General features: G+C 39.6%; 1 protein-coding gene across 3 annotated transcripts in view; it reads right to left on the reverse strand.

Annotated features, from left to right (window-relative positions):
• The window catches only part of CAPS2 (calcyphosine 2), a 248,339-nt gene that overhangs the window by 206,477 nt on the left and 24,860 nt on the right, over positions 1–17,002 (reverse strand). For 2 of the 3 annotated variants that reach the window (XM_010228249.2, XM_088522967.1), the window contains one exon: positions 16,046–16,242. In XM_010228249.2, coding sequence (XP_010226551.2) covers positions 16,067–16,242 — 176 coding nt within the window. In that variant the 3' untranslated portion in view covers positions 16,046–16,066. Of the gene's footprint in view, positions 1–16,045; positions 16,243–17,002 lie in introns of those variants that run through there. The other variant, XM_088522966.1, reaches the window with a different exon arrangement.

A 17,002-nucleotide genomic window follows, 5' to 3' on the forward strand; every position in this document is an offset into this window, starting at 1 on the left:
GAGGTACTGGAGATTTCTTCCCTTTTTTTTTTTTTTTTTTTTCCTCTCCCTCCTTTCCTCTCTCTCTCCTTTAGGAGGGAGAGATTGCTCCCTGGGAGGAAACACCGAGCCGCCGAGCAGCAGGCACACGCTGGGAGAACCGGAACGCGGGGAGCTCGCCCTGCTACTTTCTCGGATAAACCCCGAGGATGAGCGGGCACCTCGAGGAGGAGCCGCCGGCAGTGGAGCCCGGCTGCGCAGCTTCCCCACGGGCGCTCCCGACCCCCACGAGCCCCTCTTCCTCCCCGCCAGCCCCCAGATACCTCCGCAAGGGGCGAGAAAGTGGCTCCTCTTGCTACGCCGTTTCCTTCGCAGCGGCTGCCGGAACCTCGGCCGATCTGCGCCTCTCGCTGTCAAGAGAGAACTACTTGTTGTTTTTTCCCATGTTCAGGTAGCGGCTTCACCTCCCTCCATGCTCAACTCCGACAGGAATAAAAGCCGCCCTCGCCGCCCGCTCGGAGCTGCTGCTGCCGCCTTCATGTCACAGGGGGGACGCGGTGAGTCCGCATGGGGACTGCGAGCGGGCATCCCCGGCAGGGCGCGCAACCATGGGCAGCTCGGGGCTCCGCGCGGCCGAGCCCGGGGGTGAAGGCGCCGCTCGCGGCGGGAGTAGCCCCTCCCCGGGGCGGGGACGGCGGAGCCCTCCCTCCGCACCCCCGGCCCCCGCTCCCCGCGCTGGGGGTGCAGGGAGGCGACAGCGAAAACAAAGAGCGCAGCCATCCCAAAAAGGCAGCGCCACCTCCGCTCAGCTCCATGTGAATCTCGTTCACGTAAGGAAAACATTAAGAAAGGATGGGGACTGAGAAGGCTGTTTATCGGAGGGGTGCAGGGAGAGCAGCGCCCGGCTGCAGGAGACGGTTCCTGACCCCCGCAGTGTCCCCAGCAGGGGTGCCGGGTGGCTACAATGGGGAGAGCCACCCTCGCTTCCCGGGCAGCCCTCCCAGGCAGCAGCTGGAGCAGCCCCTGCCTCCCGGTCCCTTTGAGCACGATGGAGAGAGGGGGCGAGGAGGGGATATCCAACTTCTGTGTCAGCCCGAGGAAAGCAGGTATCATACCTAGGTACAGTTCACACTGCACTCTGTCCTCAGTGCAGTGGCAGGGAAGGAGCGAGAGGAGAAGTTTTGAAGTTGAGAGATTTGAGAGATCCCAACTACCCGCTCTTAATGGCTTGCACGGGACTGCCACCAACGCTGCTGAGTTATATTCTACAGCCTGGTCTAAGGCTGCCTGGCTTCAGCCAAGTGGGGAGCTGGTCACTGGGAAAAGAAGCTTGCAAACCCCGAAAGAAGATATGACAAGTGAGAGGTGATTCCTGCTGCCACTTCCTCAAAATAAGGTTCATCTTCCGTGCCAAGGGCAGTCCCTGGCACCCAGGAGGGTAGTGAGTGAGATGACAGCAGCCAAGCTGTCCCCCCTCTGCCTCAGAGCCTGAGGTGGGAGATGTGCTGGCTCTGGGAGGGCAAAGCTCTGCTGGAAGCAGTTCTCAGAGGACACCGTGCTTCGACCAGATTGCTTTAACCCAGATCTGTCTGTATGTGGCACTCATGGTGTAATACAGAATCCCAAAGCAGCAGCAACTTTTAAGAAATGTTTCTAAAGCTTACTCCAGATGCACATTTTGAAGGTCCTAAAGAAGAAAAGCCAGGGCAGAACATACCCTGCCACAGCAGATCTAATCAGTGAAAACTCCTGGGAGCCCAAATTAATATTCAATTACATAGTTATATGTAGAAGAGACTTACCCATCCTAAACTGAAGCAACACAACTCATGCCATACTTTCTTCTGCAAAGGGAACTTTTGTGGAAAGGGGACATGCGGAAGGAGGAAGCAGACCAAAATGAGTAGACGTTGTCTCCTCTCCGACCTGTAAGCAGTGTCTGGGGAAGTGCAGTGTGTTGTAGCTCTGCAGCATTCATCCATTATGGAAAACCGTGGGGTGGCCATAGCTGCCAAACGCCAGGCAAATGATCCGCACAGACCACCAGGACCTCCCTCTCAATCAGCCTGTACCTGCTGAAGTCCCACATGCAGGAGAGGTTAGAGACCAGCACTTCTATCATTCAACTCCACCAAAAATAAACAAATAGATAAATAAATAACCCAAAGACTAACCAGGACAGCATCTCATAAACAAATTTTTGCAGACATACATAGTAATGCAAGTGCCTTTAGAAAGGCCTGTATTATGAGAAATTCATTTACACTTCAGGCTTCTTAAACACATTTCTTTTTTACTGCCTGAGTGGTCTGATGGTCTCTTTTATAATAGTCCTTCAGTCGAGTCAAGATGTCCATATTCTACAACATCTGTTACTAAATATAATGCTATTTATTTCTCTGTGTGTCATTCTTCTTTTTATTTTCAGCATGTGACAGATTTCTTAATGAAGGATGAAATTGTATTAGAATTGACTTTTCAGAGCCAATATTGTTTTGAATGATATCATGGAATAAGCAGACAGTATTCTACATAACTGTAGCTTATTACATTCATTAATTCTTCTTTTTCCCTAGAATACTGTGACCTGAATTTTTGCACCCCTTAATTTCCAAAAATAAAAGTGAGAGCATAAGAGGGAGATGTGTTAGAAATGAGTCTCCTGAATATGTTTTACCATGAAATAGATTGGCAAATGGAAACAAACAAACAAACCCAATTCAAATAAACTCTCAAAAACATTCATGTTCAAGTTTAGTAGCAGTCTTTTGGTACATGAGGATTTAGAGCTATCTTTAAAGAACTGAGTGAAACTAAGCAAAGCACAACCAATTTTCCCTGATGTACTGGTGTTATGGAAAAAAAAAAAGTCCCATGTTATTTTTTAGCTGGTAAAGCAATAAACCTGGATGTCAAGATGGCTATATAGAAACTCAAGCCAAATGAGCGTTTTACTTGCTAGCAGCCAAACTCAAGTACCACAGTGCAAAGTCATTAGAATTACCAGCTATCCAACAATAAAGGAGCAAGTGGAAGAAAGGAAAGGCCTTATCTGAAGTCATGATTTGTGGCAAACAAAAACAGACTTAAGGACAAATGCAGTGCATCCAAGTTACAGTCATGCTCTGAATCACCTTCTGGAGGAGCTCTGTCTCTGGTTGAAGGAAGAATGCCTGGGAAGATTAGCTTGCCCAGCTAAAGATAGCTGTTTGGAGGGGGAGGTGGTACATGGGAGGCACAAAACCTTAAATCTACTGAATTTTTCTGATGCAGGCAAGCATTCCATATTTTTCATGTTGTAACTGGGAAAGAAAAATCAATTTTGTAATTGAAAATTAAAATTGAAGACAGAGCGACACAGCCAAGATATGATCAGCTTGTACCAGTTTAGTTGATCATGAAATAAATGAAATAATTATTTTAAATATCCACTGCCAGTAACATTTTATTAAGCATCTACTTGTTTCTCTTACTTTTCCCCCTTTCTTATAATCATCTCTATTTACAATTACAAGTAATAATTCATAACAACTCTTGCAGAACATGAGAGCCACATTACACTGAAGTACACTGATACCAAGTCAGACTCACTCTGAAGTGAAGAAAAACCATGAACATTTGTTTTATGTAAATGAGCATGAAACACAACTGTTAGGAGCCATGGGATAGTTAAACTGCGCAAGACTGAAAACCAACCAGCAGGCAGTTGCTACTATTTTTAAAGTCTAAAATACAACTGCATTTTTATTTAATAAGGCTGAAATGTAAAACTGTCTTATCCGTGGTGAAAACAGGGCTTAATGTAGAAAAATACAAACAAAACTGAGATTGAACAAGACAAGTGAACAAAGTGCAACAGCCGCTTTGAAATCAGTCTCTTTGTCCCACCGTAGCAGATAGAAGTCCTACCAGGCATTGCATTAACACAGATGTACTTTATTTGACTTCACCCATGCCAGACATTCAATTCTTTGTGAAATTCTGGGGAATTTGGTATCCCTCACTGAAAAATGTAAAACTGGAAGGGTTCCCTTTACATTACACATTTTTGCTAGGGCACACCAACCCAGATGTTCTCCTGATCTCTTCCTTGTTCTGCAGTCCTCCCACAAATGCTCAGAAGAACAGGCTCTTTAAGATTCCACAGTTACATCCCTGTCTGTGTGTATCCAGTATCATAAACTATGCCATTTTCTTGAGCTTTCAAGGGTCAGGCAATTCTAGAATCAACCAATTTTCCTGGCAATATCAAATCAATTGGCAAGAAATTAAGAAATTCCTCGAGTCAAGACTGCTTCACCCACCATAGTAAAAGAACGCATGTATAATAATAATGCAATTCAATCAGCTCCTACAACCATTCTCATAAATTTCCAGACCCAAAACACCTACTGTTACAGGGACCAAGTTCCTTAGAAACTGTCACCTTTCACATTTGATGCCAGAATGGCCACTAGTCCTAAAAAGCAGCACACTCATCCTTTGAACAAATGTCAGTCACCACAGGATCTTCTCATAGCGCCTGTCTTTTTCATTCACGACAGGCTGCCCTTTGGCTCTCCCTCGTTACTAATGCCAGGGGTATTAGCAATGAAAGGTGCTGGAACAAAAGATTACTCACCTGTTTCTGCAGTAGTTCAAGTAGCTTTGTCACTGCTGATTCACATTTGTGGGATGCATATTTTCTCAAGAGATAACAGGATATTACATTTTGCTTATAAAAGGAGGCATTGCCCCAGGCTCTGTCCATACCTACCTACCTTTTTCTTTTTTTTTCTCCCCCCAGTACTGATTCTGAAATAGTGTATTTTTGATCTATGCAGACAATTTGCTTCAACTCCAGTTAAAGGTTAGTGATCTTTCTCGCTTATAACTCACTGGCACACAATGCTACTTCTGAGGGAGTGCCATTTGCCAAAAAACAGTGGTTTTGTATAGAAGATTAATTAAAAAGAATAGTATTGAGCTCCTCTATTGAGCTCCTCATTTCCTCTTTAATTCATGTAGAATATAGAGACTGAGCTTCTGTCAGGACCTCTATACACTATAAAGAATGAAAAATGTATCAGAATGACTCTAGTCAAACAGAGTCCTGAGGGACAGGGAAGGAATACAGTATCTCCAAATTAATTTCGGCTCCCGGGTACAAGCTGCTATCATTCAGGATGGGTTCATCTTCGTTCCATATGCAATGAAAATGCACGGAGACATGAAAAAAAAAAAAAAGTGGGGAAATGCCCAAGTTTGATATTTTCTCTTACAGCATAAAACATAAAAAGCAGCAAGTCAGCCCGCACATGAACACAAACTTCACGAAGATTTTAGGAAATGCCATCCCAGAATTTCTGCAAGTTTTTATTCATCATCCATCTCATTCATTGCTACTAAACCTTTTTGGATGATTTATCAATGAACAATGACAAAACTTTGTTACTATGTATGTGTTCAGAATAATGAGAACCTCGATAGAGTTCCTAAGCACTCCAATAACACAAATAATAAAATCAACTGTCATCTAAAAGATACTGGCCAAACTGTATTCTTCAGCTACAGAAGAGCATGCCTTGAATGTACAATATCGGTCTAAACAGGCAAGGTGCCTCATTACCTATTTTAGCAGTCTCTTCAGAAAAAAGCAAAAAAAAAAAAAAAAAAAACTGTAATATATCTTGCCCTGAAACATCTGTCATTTTCAGTTCACTGACAAAGACAAAGAAACAGCCAATTTACAGGACCACTGTACAAGTGATACCTCAGAAAGAAACTTAGAGCAATCATTAGTTTCTAAGTCTGTGAATTGATTCAGTTGGATATAATTCAACTCACCGGACAAAACATACTCTAATTAACAATATCAAAAAACAAGGGTATCTATCATCAAGCAGACCGCTCACTATCACCAATTAATATTCAAATGGTGATTAAACAGCGAGTCTATGTTTTTAAGAATAGGACCACTGACTAAAATTCTATAGGAATGGTTTCATGTTTCACTCTGGCACTGTTCCATGTGGTTTCTGAATTCCAGCAAAGCTAAAAGAAGTCTACCTCATCTATCACACCTTGTGTGACCAACAAACTGCATTATTTTTGTTAATTTTTAGCCTGAGCCAACAGTGTATTTATGCCAACAAGGCAACAATTTGCTTTAATCTCTTATCTTCTGATGATTGCATAGATGATCCTTCATGCACCCCTAAAGAAGCAACCATTTTCTTACCATTCCAACAGACTTTTGTAGTAATATTTAATTCTCTACTCTTGTTTCATACTTTAATAGTTATGTTTTATAACGAGCTTGTCTTAGTAGTAGTAGTAGTAGTTATAGTTTATGTGGCAGAAGGGAAGCTCTCAGAGTGGAAATGGTTGAATTCTCATGCAGAGCTCCACTGATTGAGGCAGGCAGGTTTTAAATCAGATGGCTTAGCTATGCAGGAAGCAAAGAGCTTCGTTCATACCATTTGCAGTCTCTTATAGCAGACCCAATCTCAGTGTATGCAAGCTTGATTAATCTTGACTGTCTGCATTCAGCCACAGTCAAGTTTTTCTCTCTGAATTTTTTTCATATTACTTTGCAGACAAGATTGCCCAAATCTGGCCTGAGCTGTCTACTGCCATGGAAACAGCACAGTATTCTCAAGAGATAAACACTGCATCTCCTCTGCTTGTGCTTCAGTGTTTCTCGCAAAAGTTAGAGGTGCTGGCAAAGATTTCTGCCATAAGCCGTAAACTGGATCACTGTCCTACCTGGCAGGGGAAAGCCAGAATGAGAAATACCACACTCATCCCGGGCCGAATTGTCAGCATTTTCTCCTCAGAGGCAAGGTGGCAGTGATCCTTAAAGAGCTGCGCAAGGTCATGTTCAAGAAATGAAGTCTTGACAGAAGCAGCCTATCTGATTCTCAGTTAGTAACCCATCTCTTGGTTTGAGGAAAAGAAAACAAGAGATTGTAAAACAGCAAGTTCCTTTTTTAAGTCTTGGCATGTCTTTAAGCAAGTCTGCTTATATACTTAATTAGTTAGCACTAGTCACACTGGACAAGTGTTTCACTTAGTCGTCAGACTCACCTGCCTTCAGTCGCTCTGGAAGCATTTCAGCAACATTTGATATCTTTGAGAGTTTTTTCCCCAAATTTGTTTTGAACTGCAGTGGTCTAGTTGTTCTATATCCTCAAAAGCACAAAGGGAGAGTTTGGAGCAACTGGGGCAGGTGTGGGCCCAGCAGTACTTTTACTGCAGATAGTACTAAGATGTAGCTCTCACTGAGCCCACCACCTTCTCGGCATAGCTGGTGCACTGAATTGGGGAAGGCAGTTATAGGCAGTAAAGCACCAACCCCACACCTCTGTCTTTTGCACGTGTGACATAAGTGGAGCTGTGGAGTGACTTCTATGAACTGGGAGAAACAGAGGAGTTGATACACTGGTATTCCTGCCCAAGGTCCCAAATGTCTTTTACAATAGAAGCTCGGCACAGAGAGATGTGGTTAGACCTTAGACTGATCTGCCCTGCCAAAGCAGAAACTGGAGCAGGAACCACTTTTAACATTCACCAGTTAGCTTAACTGTGGTAATTTCCCAAAGATCCTCTATAGCCCAAAAGATACCTCCAATCTGGAAGACCCTGCTCCTTCTGCAGAGTAGGTAGAGAGCCTGAAGATTTTAACACCATATCACAAACACCTGAAGTAGCTGCCAAAGGTTAAATAATGCACTATTGCCTGTGACAGCACACTGTGGACCAAGACTAACAGAGACCTTGCCACAACACTTTGTGTCTGTTTCTTGAGATGAGGTTGCTGTAGCCCCTTCCTCATGCCTCTCCTGCATGCAAACTACAACGAGTTGAGTACGTTACATGCTTTCTGACAAGCAAAATTTCGCCTCAAGAACACAGTGCACACTGCGTATCACTACTAGCTTCCTGGGAGTCCCCACTGGAATTCAAGGTGTCAGTTTTATAGCCTATGACATTCTACTTAGCTTGCAGTTTGGAAATTAGCAAGACTGGCAAAGAGACAGAAGTCAATCTACCGCTGCTGAGGTGAGGAAAGCTATTTAAGTATATGCAAGACAGCTGTTGGCAGGGCACGCACGAGAAAGTCACTTTTGCCACTCTGTTCTACTCACGTTTCATCTGCGTTTTCACAAGATGGAGGCTAACAAAAAGTAACTCAAAAAAACCCATCAACATCCTTCCCATTGTAGTTGCTTGTCATGTTGACAGACAAAATGGAAGACGCATTTCCATATCATGCAACTGTTGTTATTTTTTAAAACTTTGTGCAGTGAAGGACAAAAATATCACATGGTAGATTCTCAGGACCTTGCCACAAAAGGATGAATTCTAAAGATCATCTGTTTGGGAACTGCCTAAACAACAAAATTCATGTTTTAAAACCTTTTCCATGCAGAGCTGTAGTTCGGTATTTCCACAAACCTATGTGGAGATGAAGATTTGCTCCGAATTTTCAATAATCTTTTCTTTCTAAAAATTGATATTGTTGATATTTGTTAAGAAAGAAGCAAGCTGGGATATTTGTGGTTATGTTAAAATTAGCTGTATCATTGCATATCACCATTAATTTGTCTTCCGTCTCCTGTCATCTTTTCTTTTTCTCTTGCACCTTTTCTAGCACTTAGGTTTTGTGCTTTCTGAGGCCAGCATTGGATCTTGCAAGAGTTGTTTGCACAGCTCAACCCATGATTGACTTTGTTGCAGGGGCTGCAACGCTGGGAGAGAGAGTACTGCAGTAACTGACATGTGACCCAGCTTAAAGTTTCTGTATCAAAAGGAGAAATAACTGTGGAAGTCAGAATATAAAAAGAGATACACCGAGAACAAAGCTGTCATCTTACGTACATGTTTAAACTTCTCTTAATACTACGATTTGAACATTCCTACCTCTCCGGCAGAAAAGGGAGCTCTAGTTTAAAATCTACTAGCATCATAATTAATGTGAATATTATACTAATCTTGCAAGAAATTGCCACTACTTATCATTTATATTTTTTAATATCTTCTTGGCTTAAGCTTTTAACATTAATTTTTAAGATTGTTTAGGAGGCTACATGTGTAAGCTCACGTTCTAACTGCCCTGTCCTTTCCTTAGGCAAAATATGTTCTGGAATACAAACGGGCAAAAGGATCCATCATCTCTCCTCACGGGGAAGCGTCACTTGTGTCCTATTCTGTCAGCCATCCATTCAGCTTCACAGTGCAGAACTGACATAATGCAGTTCCAGTAGCACAGAGACATATCGCCAACCTCCATTGACATTTTATTTAGATTACTAAATTGAAAACAATTTTTTGTTCAATATTTCTCAACAATTTGTATCAGCAGAGATATTAGGAAAAGGCAACAGTCTAAACTGAGCATTTCTGTGCTGTTGTTATTCTGGGTTGTTTTTCAAAATGTCAGAACCATTTCCCTCCACCTTTCAAGTGCCCATAGATATAAGTAATGAATACACAGTCTACATTAACTGTTGCAATCAGATATTGCAATTGTACAGCCTAAGAGCACAAGTCAATCTAATAAGTTATCAAGTAAAATGGCAAAGGAACAGTTTCATGTCTGTGATTATTAAGAACTAGTAACACTACAGCTTTTACTATTCATTTTATTTTAATGAGAGAAAAATGCAATTAAGCCAAAAAGAATACTAACTAGCTAATAAACCTGACTAATGTCTAAAATGCCCTGTGGTTGCTCCTTCTGTCTGAAAGGCATTCATAATTTAATGTATTATTAGAGGAAATTAATTCACTGGGGAGGAGGAAGAAGGCACTGTAGAAATAAATATGCTAGTAAGTTAATAAGGGGGTTGAAGAAAAATCTCACCTGGTAACAGTGCTCTTTCACTGTGTTTAACTGAACAAAACCTTTTAGTTCTCCAGGCAAGGGAAATCCTAATTTAAGCAAATGGTGAAAACAGAGCAGCAGGAAATAATAAAAGTCCTACTTACTGAACACAGTCCAGGGAAAGCCAGATTTGGCTTGGAAATTACAGTAAAATATCTGTAGACTGAAGGTGGCATACCTGCATTTATAACGTGTGAGATAGGTATGCATATCAAAACCTAATAAAAGTGTGCTTCATTTAAGAGAAAAGATTTTTCCATATGCCATCAGAAATACACAATGATAACATCTGAAAGGAAAAAAAAAAAGAAAAATGAAAAATGAAAAAATTAACATTAGAAAAGAAACACAAGTACAAACCTCCCACCTGGCTGAGTCCTTAAAGATTTTCCAGCTGGAACACCTCCCAGCACAAGAAAATGGAAAGAGGTGCATAACTGAAGAAGGAAATCCACACATTAAATCTCATCACAACCTCAAAATTAACAACACCAGGTTGTCCCCCACCCCCAAACCAACCAACAAAACAAACTAACCCCACAGCATTCTGAGAAGTGAAATCTGCAGGACAAGTATCTCGTTGGTAAGATTTTAATCGGAGCATTGTGCCTAGTTTAGGTTGTCACATTCAGGACAAGAGAGGCACCAGCTCGTTTAAAGGAGAATAATGAAAGTGGGCTAAATATGTCCACTTAATGTAATTTTCCTAAGAGGTCATATTTACCAGAACTCAGGTCAGAGAGGTCTTCAAACTATAGTGTCAGAAAAGGATGAGATAGCAGAAACAGTAATCAGCTTAAACTTTAGCAAGAGAAAGGTTCAGGTCAGTCAGTTGGGAAGCATTTCTAACAATAAGTGCAGCAAAGCAATTGATCAGATTACCCGAGGATATTGTGGAATCTCCATCACAGACCAGAAGGGACTAGACACACTATTTGTCCAGATGATATAGGGTAATGGAGTAGACAACCTTGTAAAAGCTCTTTCAGATTGATTTCTTCCAGTGAAGAATGTTTATACTGACCTATGCTAGGTGAAGGGAGAATATTTATACTGACATATAAGTGGGTGAAGGCTTTTCTTCATGGATGACACTCCAGAAGGAAGAATGAAAAAATTACATTTCTTCTAAGGATCTCAGCTGTAACACAGAAAGATGGAGAACTGAGCAGATTTACTTTCTGGAACACAAGGGTCAAAAACTGTGTTCAGCTTTTACGAAGCACGCACAGGGGAGGAGCTCTCTCCCTCCATCATGCAGTCACACCTGTACACAGGCTGTCCAGCCCGTGGCTAGTGACAGAGCCCTTCTCTAGTCATTCCTCGCCGAACAATATTCAGACTTCCAAGGGCATTTGACAAGGTCCAGAGATAATGAACGATCCCAAACTGGATAGGTAACAATGCCATCAGAGCTAGTTTGTCTGGACTTTTTTGGTTATCTCTCCAGTCTCCTTGTCTCACAGGGATTTTTGCTGTTGGGTGTTTTTAGGGTTGTGGATTTTACTGAGTATACAAGGAAGATGCTCCTGAACAAATATGGTTTGGAGGGATATCAAAATAAACTTGGAAAGAGATCTTAGAAATCACAGAGTTTGGGAAAAGTAAGTATCAGGAAAGACCACAAATGGTGTCGAAAGTTAGTTTTGTGACACTGATAACCAAAAAACAACAATAATAATAATAATAATTAAGCTTTTCTGGGTGCTTATTTCCCAATGGTTACTTAAAGCTATGTAACAATAGCATACACAACAGTTATTCCTCAGAAATCTTATCAAACCCATGAGAAGCAGAGTATTATAATGCAACTTGTTTTAAATTATGTTGTTCATCAGGCTCTTCCAAAAAACTATTTAAAAGAAAGATTTAGATTGAATCATTGGATTGACAATTAAGTGTTTTAAATCTCTTTTTTCCTCAGAACTCTACATGAGGTCCTGGACTGCTATAACATCATTATCTAAAGCTTTGAGCTTCCAAGCCTCAGCTGCTCCTCCACTTGGTCCCACCATACTGAGAAAGGGGAAGAATTCAAGTCTATTGCAATTGTTTTCATGGACTAATCACAAATGAAAACTGCAGTTAATCACTAACATCTGCAAGACAAGTACTATTGTCGAAGGAAATGACTTCAGGGGAATAATTTTACCAGTGTGACTGCAGGATTTAATTCATGCTAAGACAAAACATAGGATCCCAGAATTAGTCATAGGAGACATTAAATGTTCACTTAGCACAAGCTGCAAAAAAGGGAATATTACTTTAAGATAAACCACTCAAGCTGCTCTTTTAACTTCCAGTGATTTTCAGGTGTGCTTTCCTATAACAGCCTGAAGTTTCCACACATGAAACAAAGCAGTGCAAAGCAGATAGCACCATGGTGAGCTTATCCCAAAATGAATTTTGTCAGGGCCTTGGGAAAACTATCAAAGGAAGAACATCTGCAGAATTACCAACAGTAACCCCAGAAATGGGATAGATAAAAAGGAGGATACCAAGAGATATCCTTGGAACAGAGTTGTTCTGAGCCTAAATTTAGCACTACATGGCGAGCTTCACTTCCAACTTAAAACCAAACAGGATTTTTGGCATAAAATATGTGGAAAAGCTGCAAAAGGAACCACATTAATCCTGGTGTCTTATCGCAAGGGGTCTTTATGTTTTGCTTTTAAAAATATTGCAGCTAGCAGGACTGTTCTGCAGAAGGGAGGATACCCTTAGTGCATGTGGAGCTCATAGGAATGAGGAGTTACGTCATCTCATTGATTCATACTTGTCTTCTAAGTGTATGTGAATATAATAGGGCAAAATTATTTGCAGTGTATGGCACTTCTTACAGTCTCAATTATAGCAAGGAACCAAGACTTTTTAGTGGAAGCGTAAAATAGGATTGTACAAAAACACCAACTCGCTTTATTAAGCTGCCAGTTTCTCATTCTTCTGTTAAGTAGACAGATTCTCTGACCAAGAACACTGCTTTTAACTGAGAACATATTCCAATTCCAAAAATTTGGGCAATACTGAGGAATGTAGCAAATATCGAAGATTACATTTATCTGAAACATATTTAAAGGCAGTAAATCCCTGCAGATACCTCTGAAAAGCTTTAAGCTACAAAGTATCCATCAACAAAAAGGGATTCAGGTTCCTCAAGTGACTTATAATTTAACAAAAGCAAATCAGAACAGAAATATAGCACTAAGATCACCATTACTGAAAACAAAAATCTTGACAGCTGCACTTCTTATATCTGGATGACAAAAGTGAAGAGAACTTTCATGTACAAAACTGTAAAGAATGGAGCATGACATCTGGTTACTCTCATCTCAGAATGATTCACCCATGCAAGCAAATTTCAAATATCTTCACGCAACAGTTATAAATGCCTTAGATATTCAGTGAAAAAAAGAGGGGAGGGGATTCACAGAATCATAAAGGCACCATATTCAGAGTACCTGCTGAAGTATTTGATTTCCAAAGCGTGATAATCCAAACTACAATCTCCAGCATTGCCAATTTCAGTATAGTTTCAATATAGTTTTCAGTATAGTCATGAAAACCAACCAACCAACCAACCAAAATAGACCTCAGAGAGAGTGGTTTGAATAGTTTCTGTGCCTTTCTAATAACTAAGCAAGCTGGACTTTGGTCTGCAATTCTTGCTCCTCTCCTGAGTTTACACCATGGACAACAGAAGGCAGATGGAGAATGACTTTTAGGCACTTGTGCAAACTCTATTAAAAATTCACCACAGACATCAGACTGATGGTCTGAGGCAACCATCGATGCATAAGTGACCTTACAGGTAACAGACGTTGTATGCCCATTACATTTCACAGAAGCACCAGAGCAAGAAATACCTATCTATATTTTTAGTCACTTTTTATTTAAGCCTGACCTTTAGAATTTATCCTGGATTACCCTGCTAGACAGCCATCTTCAGATGAAGAAAAAAAATGCACACCTATCAAAGCTATGGAAGTAACAATCACTTAATAGCACCTAATTTTAGTGATCAGAACAAAATTGAAAGCACACTAATTCGCAATAGATGTTGCCTCTGCTTGCAAGTTGACCTACTAAGGATACAGGCTGTTGTTATGGGCTTTTTTTCTCCATTCCGTAGGATAACATGGCATAATATTTCTAAGAGCATCACCAGGGAGATCATCTAGAGTCCTCCTTACCACTGGAGAGAAATTTAAATGCATTTCAAATTTGAAAGCTACAGGGAAATGCAAAAGATGCATTGAAATATCTTAATTATGAAGTGAAAACCTAAAGGTAGGAGCAAATCACTACCTGAGCAAACAAGTACAACCTCACAATCATTTCCAATTTGACTTTAAAATTTCATTTTTTTCCAGCAAAATATTTTTGAACTCGTTATTGTAAATACCAACGGTACTCTCAAATCACTCTCACATTCATTAAATGGAGTTACAACTTTATACACTGTCCAACTCTCATAAGTGAACAAAGCTGAGCAGATGATTCTTTGAAAGACTAATAAAAATCTCGCTTGATGTTTGTCAGTTATTTGAATAGACAAAGAAAGAAGCAGATCCCCATAAAACTAGCTGAAGACAGGGTTCATAAAACCACTAATTCTGAGAAGTCCAATTAACAAAGTATTTCCTGCAAGAGAAATTCCAGCAGGAGTGTCAAGGAAGGAAATGTTAACAAGTCACACCAGAATTACCACCTTACAGAAGCTTTGGCAGGATTTGTTTTCCTGTGACAACCAACATGTACAGACTTGCATAACCCCAGAAGAACTAAGAAAGTCCCTCGTTTGAGGATTTAGAGAAGAAACTGCAATGCTAGTTGTAAGTGAGGACAGAGTGCAAATAAACTGATAATCAAAAGATAATGCAGAAGTAATTAAAACAAGTTCAGAAAATATCTAAAATAAGCCAACCACTCACAGCAGAAGCAAAGTCCCATTTCAGCACTCACCTCAAATTCCCATAAAACAGAAATTCTGTCTCAGAGGAAAGTTCTGTTAGCCACAGCCTATATATTCAAAACAAAGTCAGACAAGCATGGAGAAAACTTTTGTATTTTGAATTGCATAGGCTCAAGGAATGCAGTTCGATACACAGTTAATTTTGGTGACAGGCATACAGAAAACAAAGGCTATCAAAAATATATAGAAAATTAATAATGCATTTTTTAAATTTCTTTACACAATGAATCTTACAGAATTAACAAGATTAATTACACTGAAAGGCATATCTAGCTGAATATTCAAAGCAGCAAGGAATATTTCACTTTATGGTTTAATTTTTGTGACAAAGTGTTCTTTTTTATACTTTTCTGTTTTATTCTTTCAAAGTAGATATGAAATTGTATACACCAGTGTGGATAAGGGATATAATTGCTTAGTTTTAGTTTAAAAAATAGCATAAAAAGTATAAAAGATGAATATTTAAATTTTGTCTTAAAAAGAAAAAAGCTTAGCAAAATATAGAAAAGAATTAAGTGCATCACAAAATCTATTTGGGCAGTGAAAGGCTCCACAGCATATGCAGACACAAGATTGTTATTAAAACCATTGGGATTCAATGCTCAGCCTTGGATGCCTGACCAAGATGAATAATTACAGTCAGCACAGGTCGTCTGCATACCAGTTCAAAAGCTAACTGATGCGAATTTCTCCACACTTTCAGCACTGCAGACATCCTCAAAATGGGAGAAGGATGAACTCTCTTTCAGGTTAATCACCATAATAAGAAAAAAGAAACTAAAAGAATGTTATCAGAACAAATATTTTTATAAGCAGAAAATGCTGAACAAAAGCTCCCATGGGTATTTATATAGTCAAATTTAAAGTTTTCCACAATGCATTATAAAATTAAATTTTCTCTTAATCTTCTACACATTTGAATATTCCAGTTTCCTGTTACTTTAAAATAAGATGCTTTCTCCTCATATCAAGCAAACAATGTCTTCTGGTATGGGGAATAGCCTTTACTATTTCCAATAAAAAGTGAACAGTATTTACATTTACGAAGTACTTAGTCTCAAAGGACATTAAGCAACTCATTATTTACTATTCTAAAAGCGTGTAAAATTTCCAGCACTTGAATGTGGGCACAATGTGAGACACTAATTGTGAAGTAATGCATGTCAAGACTAAATCCTCACTTATTTAGTTTGCTCCTTTTTTATAATGTCTCTTTCCCTCCCCGCTTTTTTTTGACTTCTTCCACTCTAAATTCCCCAAGGGTTCCTTAAGATATTAACAAATTCATCATCATCCATGATGCCAACACTTAATCCTTCATAGTAATCTTCAAACTCACAGTAGGATACTTCATTGGGATTGCTGCAGGAATCTCCTAATGTTTCTAGAAATGATGATTTAATTTCTTCTTCTGTAGCTTTGCCTGTGAAAGTATATATTTTTCTATTAAATACATTTTCACGAACACTGAATATAAAACACTCAATATACTTAAAGCAATAAACATTTCAATTTTAGCTTACAAACATTTTTTTTCTTAAACAAGTTAAAATATTCTGATTCCACTGAAGCCAATGAAGACATTGGCTTACTTAGTATCAGCTGCAGAAATGACTTACTTTAATAGGACATAATATTAAATATGAACAAAAAATCATAAGGCCAAAGTCAATTTAAATAGATTACAAGAGCAGGAAAATTTTTCTTCAAATGACAAAGAATTGAATGATGCATTTCCAAATTAGTATTTTGGTCATTCAGAAGTAATCTTTGTAAAAAAACATGTCCTTAATGCAATACAAGTTCAAAGCTTTAGAAAAATCTTAAGACTGGAGTTTACATTTGGAAAGTGTCCTGGAAGTGACACTCACGTATACTAGTGACTTCATAAAGATTCTATTTGAAGTGATTTATATGGCATTGAGAATAAGTTTTATATTTGCTGTTCTTATCCTTTGGAAAATATCAATTGCAATGAATTACTGTCCTCACTGTTAGAACATGACTCTGCTGATTTCAACTATATTCACCATTGCAGTATATGCTTCTAACAGAAAAATGTTTTTAAAATCTACAGTTCTTGCTCATAAGCAACTGTGAGACTACTGAGACCATCTCCATGCAATTTATGCAATCGCTGTTTTTTTTCTGTCCAGTTTCTTTCAGGAACAGGACAGAAAAAA

The sequence above is a fragment of the Tinamus guttatus genome, unplaced genomic scaffold (genome assembly GCF_059628265.1).
Source record: "Tinamus guttatus ecotype Peru unplaced genomic scaffold, ASM5962826v1 Tinamus_guttatus_pri_ptg000171l, whole genome shotgun sequence".
NCBI lineage: Eukaryota > Metazoa > Chordata > Aves > Tinamiformes > Tinamidae > Tinamus > Tinamus guttatus.